The 9284-nt window shown below is 49.9% G+C and overlaps 1 protein-coding gene across 1 annotated transcript; it reads left to right on the top strand.

Annotated features, from left to right (window-relative positions):
* Window positions 1–6469: 6469 nt before the first annotated feature.
* Window positions 6470–8827, top strand: LOC128676068 (uncharacterized). Its single transcript, XM_053756007.2, has one exon. The coding sequence runs from the start codon at window positions 6470–6472 to the stop codon at window positions 8825–8827; it is 2358 nt and encodes a 785-aa protein (XP_053611982.2).
* Window positions 8828–9284: the final 457 nt, after the last annotated feature.

The following is a 9284-nucleotide window of genomic DNA, read 5'->3' as shown; positions in this document are numbered from 1 at the left end:
AAATAATTTCTATGGGTTTTCCAAACGCTATTATCATATCAACAATTTAAAGTGGATTAGGTGGGTATATATTTATATATAAAAAAAAAAAACTTAAAAACTTTTACATGTTTATGAACAGTGGTGAGTGGTGAGCACACACACAAGTAAGAGTTTTTTTTTTTTTTTTTAAGTTCCATTAATCGATTTTAGTTTTGATACTATTGTCGTTATGTGGTTAATGAGTTTTTCAGAGGTGTTTTCGCATTTTATTGTTTGGAGTAAGTTAAAGGGTTCTATTTTCTTGGAGTTGCAATACATAATGTAGGAGTATCTGGTTCGTGAGAATATGGGACACACTTTAAGAATGTGTTCAACGTCTTGTATAGAGGAGTTGTCACAAGGGCAGAGGTCATCGTCTACTATTTTAAACCTTTTTAGATAAGACTTATGGTATCCGTGTCCGCTAAGTATTTGCGTTACCGCGAATGATATCTTTATTTGTTTACGAACCGTTCCTATATCCCGGACATGTTTAAAGAAGAATTTTGTACCTGTGCCCTGCGTGGACGTCTCGTAATCTCGTTGCCATTCGTCCAAGACGCTCGATCTGCCGAGTCGTTTAGCATACGAGAGCGGGAATACGTTGAGTTCGGCTGCCGTCTTCTTAGCAGCCGCCTCCTTGGCGGCGCAGTCTGCAAGCTCGTTTGGCGGCGCAGTCTGCAAGCTCGTTACCAACGATCCCCACATGAGCTTTTGTCCATACGAAATTCACTGTGGTGTTTTCGTTTTGTAATCGGGAGATGTAGTTGTGAATTGTGTTTACTAAGGGGTCAGTATTGCTACGGTCCTGTATGGCAACGAGTGATGACTTGGAGTCAGAGAAAATAGTGGCCGAAGAGTGTCTTCGATTGAGAAGCCACTCCAAAGCCCGGGAGATAGCAAATAGCTCACTCATAAAAACTGAAGCTGTACGGCCTAATTTGAACTTTCGGATGACTACTTGTCGCCCTTCTTGTATTACGACAAATGACGCGCCTGTCTCATCGCTGTCTAATTTACTTCCATCGGTGAAGATATTTGGTGAGTCTGGAATGAATAATTCATCCGTTTCCTCTTGAGTGGTCGCTTCTTTAAATTCAATGTTTACCCTTTTTGCTGGATGAAGAAGGTTTTTTACTTTAGTTCTCCTATACAGGGTTATATCAGTGGGGAGCCCCTCCAGCCTTCCTGTCATTTTGGTCTTGTGTAGTTCATATGCTTCATTTACTATAAGGTGTAGAGGTGGAAACTGTGCTAGTGCTTCCGCTGCAATCGCGGAGATGGTATGGAATCCTCTGATTGCGCGGATGGCAAATGTTCTTTGAAAGGAGCGAAGAGCCCGACGTACGGAATAGAATTTTGTGGCTGTTCCCCAGATTCCGGCCGCATACGTAATAATTGGAATTATCACTTGTCTGTAGATGCACTCCACGTTCTCCGGGTGAACGCCCCATGTAGGTCTGACGAATTTGGATAAATTTTTGAAGATCTTGGTGGCCTTTTGTATGATGTACTTGGAATGTTGAATGAAGTTGAGCTTGCTGTCTATTATTATCCCGAGGAGTTTAATTTGGTCAATTAGGGGAATTTTTGTGTTGTTCATGTATATTTCGGCTTTCTTGGTTTGTGGCGTAAACGAAATGCACTGAGTTTTTTCCGGACCGAATCGTAGTTTGGCGCGTTCGCCCCAAGAATGTATCTCCTGCAGACAAGTATTGGCTATGGATTGAACCTCCTGTTGTGTCTTCCCTTCAACTATCAGCAGGACATCATCCGCGAAGGCCTGTATGTGAGCGTTTTTGTGTCGAGGGATGGTGAGGAGCTCATCTAATATCAGGTTCCAAAATGCTGGTCCGCAGGCGGAGCCTTGGACGCAGCCCTTAGTCATGGATTTGGTGGAAGTGCTGTTAGCGTAATTAAGGGTCACGGTTCTATCGGTGAAGTAATTTTGTATAAGTCTGTATATATTTTTGGGGCACCGGATATAGTGCAGTCGCTTAAATAGGGCCGGCCACCAGGCATTGTCAAAAGCAGCCTTGATGTCCAGGGAGATGGCTACCACTTGGTGTTTTTTGTTCCTGGCAGTTTTGATGATTGTCAAGGCTCTCTCTAGGGCGTCAGTGGTTGAGGTTTGGGCTTTAAATCCAAATTGCTCCTTACTCAGAGACTCCTCGTTTTCTGATTTGTACTCGAGTCTTTTGATAATAAGTTTCTCGAGAACTTTCCCGAATACTGCAATTAATCCAATTGGTCTGTATGAACTGAGTTGGTCGGCCGGTTTGTTTGGTTTTGGAATGATCTTTACTATTGCTTGCTTCCATGAACTTGGAAAGTGTCCTGTTTCCAGACATTTATTATAGAGCGCTGTGTAGAAGTCAGATAGAACTTCAAAGGTTTCCCGGCAGATGTCGGCAGTCAGGTGATCGTCGCCGGGGGCCTTCTTGGCACTCATATGACTCAGACATTCCCTAATCTCCTCGGTCGTGAAGGGTAGGTCATCTTGTGTGTCCGGTATTCTATTTGCTGTAGTGCGTATCTCGTGGTGGTCGTTGGTCTGGTCCGGTGTATCGTCTGGGTAAAAGTGATCGAGTAGAGTGGATGCAGTGTTGCTGCTGTTGTCTGTATATGTATTGTTCAGTTTGAGAGTCTGTGGGGGGCGTCTGAGCGGGGCGTCTTTAATCAGTCGATTGGTGACAGCCCACACGTCCTCCTTACCCTGTGCCTCACAAAACTGTCTAAAGTGTTCCGTGGAGTGCTGAGAGAGTGACTTGGCGTAGTTTAGTTTGGCTTCTCTGTAGGTTTTTATGATGTCGTCCAGCGGTCTTCGAGACTTTTTGAGGTCGTGAAGGCGATGGTGTAGGCGTATACACTCTCTCTTTTGCTGTTCGAGGGTGTCAGACCACCAAGGATTGAAGTACTTAGGGTTTCGCTTACGGTGAAGTGTTCTATTGCAAACTTTCTGTACGGTGGCAGTCAGTTTGTCCACAACTTGATCGAGGTCTCTTTCAGAAAGGGTGGAGAAGTCTGTGCGGGCTACGAGTTGTTCGGTAGCTGTGTGTAGTTTTGTTCGAAAATCGGACCAGTCTGCTCTGTGTGTATTGTATTTGAATGTTGTGTTACTTTTAACCTTCTCAGGGTGTTGGGGCGGAGCTAGAATGTAGTCTATCGCATTATGATCAGAGGAAGGGCATGCCGAGTGGTTGACTTGCCAATCTCGTATGCAGTCGGTCATGTTTTGTGTCACATAAGTGACATCTATTATGGATGAACAATGCTGGCCGTGCCGAATGGCTTCGAATGTGGGCTCTGTTCCGATGTTGCATACTGTCATATCATTGGATGCCATGGCTGTTGCAAATTCTTCACCTCGGTCATTGGCGGTGGCTTCGCCCCATTCCTGGTGGCTTCCGTTGGTGTCCCCACCGACTAAACGTAAGGAGGATCCGGTTGAATGTAGAAAGTTGTCCAGTTTCTGGATGGTTTGATTGGCGTCGTTGTTTGGTTCTATGTAGAATGAGGCGATGTCTAGGTTTTTCATTCCCAAATTAATACGGATCACAGCTACGTTCTCGTTGGAGAGCTGGGTGATGCCAAGGGCAGAAACTGTGGGTTTGGTAATGATGCACGACTTTATTCGTGAGCCTTTAGAAAATTGATGTACGTTAATTCCGGGGGGAGGCTTCATCTCTAGGTCGGAGCCCACATAGGGTTCCGAAACGAGGGCAATGTCGTAGTTTTGTTGATGAAAATATGCGAAGAATTCTCGCTGTGTAACGTAACAACGCTGAAGGTTACATTGAATGACCTTTAATGACCTAATAACCATAATCGGTGTTTTCTTCTAGGGATTTAATGGCATTGATTATCTTCGGGCATGATTTCGAATCTAGAGCAGAGTGGTTTGTATCAGCGCTGTTTGTTGTCTTGCAGTTGTAACAGCAAACTTTGGATGTATCGTTGCGAACAGGGCAGGTGGTCGTGTGATGTGCGGAGGAGCCACAGTGGCCGCATGGGTAGAACTCAGCTGTGCATTTGTTGTTAGTGTGCCCAAATTGTAAGCACTTGTAGCACTGCAAGAATCTGCTGAAGTCCGCTACATGCACCCGCTGGTGCTCCACATTAACGCGTTCTCCTTCGACTAGGGTGCGTCGCACTGTAGGGGCTACCTCTAAGACAGCGTTGTACAATTTTTCATTTCGATTTTTTAACAAAAAGCATAAGCGAATATCTTCGGTTGGAATCTGGTTCTGGTTGCTTACGATCTCAATTAGCTCCTCTCGCTGTACCTCCTTACTAATGCCCTTCAAGATGATCAAAGGCCGACGAAGTTTCGCCTCCTCCGCTGTAATTCCTGGAATCTGGTTTACCTTCTTTAGGGTTTCATCTCTCTGTGCGATGGTGTCGAACTCGACTTTTAGTTTATTCTGACGCAGAGAGCGCACTTTAGTTGGGGCGAAAGTCGTGTGTCTGAAAGATATGTTTTTGCGCCACTCGTCATACACGACAGGCTGATGGTCGCCCGTCTCCTTGCTTTTAACTATTATTGCAGGTAGAGTACGCACAGGACGGCGCTTGGGCAGTGGGGCTGAAGTCGCCGAGGAGAAGGATCTATTCAGAGGGGCCGGGACTGGTGGGGGGGCCGGTGTGGGTGCTAGCCGTTGCTCTTTTAGTTCTTCTCTGATGCTTTCACGGATTGTCATAATGATAGTTTCAGAGACAGCCTTGGGCAATTTTGGCGGCGGCTGGTCTCGTGTCTTTTCCGCCGTGGATATTATCCCTTTGGCGAGTTCTTGTATCCTTTTCTTATTTGCGCTGGTGACACTTTTCCCTTCTGTGATTTTGGTCAGTATTTCCCTCGCCGAGGCCGTGATAGTGTCGAATGCCATCTGGTACATATTCGGTTCCGAGTTTGTCCCCTCGGAAGTGGGGTAAATTGGTGAAATCTGGGGTGAGATGGTCTCTTGAGTAAGTGAGGTCATAACCAAAGGGGGAGTTATGGGCGGTGATGGTGACTTCAATAGGGTTTGTTTGGCCGTGTCTGTGACGGCGTCTGCGGGTGTGTGTGTGTGTGGTGTGATCGCAGGGTCCTCATCGACAGTGAATGCACGGGAGTGGGACGGTATTGCCAGTGGCTGTGATTGTGGTGGTGACTGGCCTCCACCCCTCCTGGCAGGTGACCGCGTCAGGACCATTTTGGCGGCGTCCAGACAATAAGTATGAAAGTAACGCACGCAGTAGCCTTATAATATATACAAAACAAAACGGACACGAATTCCGATACGAAATATAAGAAGACAGTATTAAAGGGGGAAACGGGAAAATTTATCTTCCACTTGTAATTACGTAAAACAACACAAAACAACAAAAAAAAAAAAATATATATATATATTTTTTTTTTTTTTTTTTCTATGATGAATGAATAAATAAAGTAGACAAGTACACTAGGACAATGTGAAATATACAGATGAGAGGTAGGTATTTATATCGAACTCTTGAGGAGAGTATATAGAATATATATATATTTAAAAAAAAAAAAAAAAAAAAATTTTTTTTTTTTTTTTTTGGGTGGAAGGAAACACTTGAGTTAATGAGGAGGTACCGTGTTTAGCGATGAGTGTGATGTGGTTAGGCTCTGTATTACTAAGGTGTGGTTGTAGTGTATGAGTTAAGGATGGAAATTCCTACTGGGTTTGATGAAATAATAAAATAAATAAATAAATAAGTAACAAGACAATTGCTAGACAGTGCACTAGGGTAATGTGAAATATACAGATGAGTGGTAGGTGTTTATATCGAACTCTTGAGGAGAGTATATAGAATATATATATATTAAAAAAAAAAAAAAAAAAAAAAAATTTTCTTTTTTTTGGGTGGAAGGAAACACTTGAGTTAATGAGGAGATACCGTGTTTAGCGATGAGTGTGATGTGGTTAGGCTCTGTATTACTAAGGTGTGGTTGTAGTGTATGAGTTAAGGATGGAAATTCCTACTGGGTTTGATGAAATAATAAAATAAATAAATAAATAAGTAACAAGACAATTGCTAGACAGTGCACTAGGGTAATGTGAAATATACAGATGAGTGGTAGGTGTTTATATCGAACTCTTGAGGAGAGTATATAGAATATATATATATTAAAAAAAAAAAAAAAAAAAAAAAAAATTTTCTTTTTTTTTTTGGGTGGAAGGAAACACTTGAGTTAATGAGGAGATACCGTGTTTAGCGATGAGTGTGATGTGGTTAGGCTCTGTATTACTAAGGTGTGGTTGTAGTGTATGAGGTTAGGTTAGGTTAGGTTAGGTTAGGTTAGGTTAGGTTAGGTGGGGAACCACCCCACAGTGCTTGCGTCCACGTCGCGTTCCCCGGGCAACGTCGCGTCCTAACCACCGTAACGGAGTGGTTAGGCCGACGGCTAAAGTGCACTGTGCAGTAGGAGCAACTCGCTAAAATGAATGGTACTCAACTGCGGGACGCCTCCGGGCGTTTCTTGAAAAAGGGCCCTTCTCAGGGCCACCCTAACGGCCCTTCTCAGGGCCACCCAAACGGCCCTTCTCAGGGCCACCCAAACGGCCCTTCTCAGGGCCAACTAAAGGGAAGGAGTGGAAAGCGTGGGGGGAAGATTTCGGTGGGGGGAGAGAAAAGTTCGGGCGGGAAGGACGGAACTGATAAGGAGCGGTCCAGGTCCGAACATGAAGAAAGTCGCGGTGGATCGGAAGGGGAAGCAATGGCGGATGAGAGTGGTGTGGCTACGGTCCAAGGAAGGCTGTGGAACCCGTTGGGAAGTGTGGGCTCCATCACCTCGCTGTCCGAATCGGTGCTGGGTGCCAAGCGCCTCTACTCGGAGGTAGCGAGTGGGTCCGGATCCGGTTCGGACACGGAGGTTGATTGGACACGGCCGGAAATATTGCCGAAGGCAAAAAGAGGGAAGGCTCGAGGTGCCTCGAATATGACGGGAGCCCGGGCTGAAACGCGAAGGAGTCGGGAGGAGGATGTGGAGGCCTCCTTCTCAGCCACTCTGGGAACTCGGGCCTTCCGGAGGGGAGAACACCCGAGTGGGGACGAGGGGTCGGATGTGGCCCCCATTGAGGTACGGGACTTCAGTGCCTTGGGTGCTGACGGACTTATGGCTACTGCGGTGGAGAGGCTGGGAATTATAACCAGCCTCGTCAGAAAGACCACCGCCTTCAAGGGGGGCTTCAGCGCGAAGATTCTGCGTGCCTCTACGGACATCAGGGATATCATGGATACCCTGGTGTCGCGTAACGAGTCGGACGAAGTACGGCGCCTCAGGGCTGATAATGGTCGCCTCCAAAGAGAGGTGGCCAATATGAGGGCAGAGGTCGCTGCGCTCCGCAGCGGGTTTGAGGAGGCTCGCCGCGAGGTCAACCAGGCTGCGCGAGCTGCGGAACAGCGGGCAGGTGCACCTGCAGAGGAAGAGAGGCTGATGGAGAGGCTGGAGGCTTCCATAGCCAAAATGATAGATGGCCGCCTAGCAGAGCTGAAGACTTGCCTCCCTCGGATGGTCACCCGCCCACCTCTGGCGGGTGACAGTTCGAGGGTGGCCAGGGCCACTAGGGCGGCCATTGCGGAGGCCTCCGGATTGAGTCCGGCGCTGCTGCCTAAGCGGACGGGAATGGAAGGCCGTAGAAGGGAAAGTGCTGAGGAGGGGATGGAGTGGGGGCCGTCGACCTCTGCAGTTCCGGACGAGTTCCCGGAGCTCCCTGGAGTTGAGGATGGGCCGACGACCTCGGCAATTCTGGTCGACGGATCCCCGGAGCTCCCCTGGGTTGAGGTTGGGAGGAGGAGCAAAGGGAAGGGAAAGGGCAAAAAATCCAAGCCCAAGCCCGAGGCGGTACCCAAGGGGGCCCCCTCAACCGTGCCCAAGCCCACGGCGGCGCCCACGGGGGCGCCTAAGTCTGTGCCCAAGCCTACGGCGGCGCCCGCGGAGGCGCCTACGTCTGTGCCCAAGGAGTCCCCCAAGGCGGCGCCACTGAGGGTGGTGAAAAAACTGTCGGCCCCTAGCTCCTCGGCTGTAATTCTTAAGTTACAGCCGGAGGCAGTGCAAAATGGGGCCACATACAGTTCCGCCCTCCTCAAGGCCGAGCAAGAGGTGAACCTGGAGGAGCTGGGCATTGGCTCGCTTCGGATTCGCCCGAGTGCGACCGGAGCGAGATTAATTGAGGTCCCCGGCTCCTCTAGCTCAGGCAAGGCGGACGCACTTGCTTCGGCCTTGAAGGTGGCCCTGGCCGGCGTCGTGGACGTTTTCAGGCCCGTCAAAACTGCGGATTTCCGCGTGACGGGACTGAATGATGCGGCAACGGCGCAGCGGATAAAGGCTGCGGTCGCGCAAGCCGGGAGCTGCACGGAGGACCAGGTCTGGGTGGGTGAAATCCGCTCAGACTGGCGGGGCTCTGGCTCTGCCCTGATGCGCTGCCCGGTCACGACGGCCAAAAAGCTGATCGAGGCGGGCAGCCTCACGGTAGGCTGGAGCCGGGTGCAGCTCCGGCACCTGGAGGCGCGCCCCATGCACTGCTACAAGTGCATGGGGAAGGGGCACACTGCATCGCTGTGCCCCTCGCAGACGGACCGCAGCCGGCTCTGCTATAGGTGCGGGGAGGCAGGGCATTTGTCCGCCTCCTGCACAGCGGAGCCCCGCTGCGCGGTATGCCGCGACGCCGGCAAGCCGGCGGGCCACGTGATGGGGGGTAGGGCCTGCAACCCACCCCCGATCCGAGGGAAAGGGCCGTCCCCTCCTCCGCGCGAGGGAAGGCAAGGGGAGGCGCCAGTCGGCCAAATGGAGGAGTGATGGGGGTCACCTTCCTCCAGGCCAACCTCAACCACTCCGCTAGGGCGCAGGACCTCCTCCTGCAATCCATGGCGGAGTGGGATCTGGATGTCGCGGTGGTCGCGGAGCCGTACGCGGTTCCCTCCCTGCCCCACTGGGCGGGGGATCTGGATGGCCTCGTGGCCATCGTGGCTAGGCCTGGTGCCGCCCCTCCCCTCGCGATTAAGAAGAGAGGGAACGGCTTTGTGGTGGCGGTTCGGGGAGAGTACGCCATAATTGGTGTTTACTTCTCCCCGAACCGGGATTTGCCGGCCCTGGAGCGGTTCTTGGATGCTCTGGGGCCGGAGATAAGGCGGTTAGCGCCCCTAAAGGTCTTCGTGGCCGGTGACTTCAACGCCAAATCAACGGCGTGGGGGAACCCGGCCACGGAGCCCAAGGGGCGAAAGGTGGAAGAGTGGGCGCTGGCCGCGGGGCTGTC

The sequence above is a fragment of the Plodia interpunctella genome, chromosome 15 (assembly GCF_027563975.2).
Source record: "Plodia interpunctella isolate USDA-ARS_2022_Savannah chromosome 15, ilPloInte3.2, whole genome shotgun sequence".
NCBI classification, from domain to species: domain Eukaryota; kingdom Metazoa; phylum Arthropoda; class Insecta; order Lepidoptera; family Pyralidae; genus Plodia; species Plodia interpunctella.
Note: the sequence above shows the minus strand (reverse complement) of the source record. Positions and strands in the feature narration are given on the sequence as shown.

What these genes read in the sequence shown, in the direction of transcription:
- LOC128676068 (XM_053756007.2), top strand. Translation starts at nt 6,470, where the DNA reads ATGAATGGTACTCAACTGCGGGACGCCTCCGGGCGTTTCTTGAAAAAG.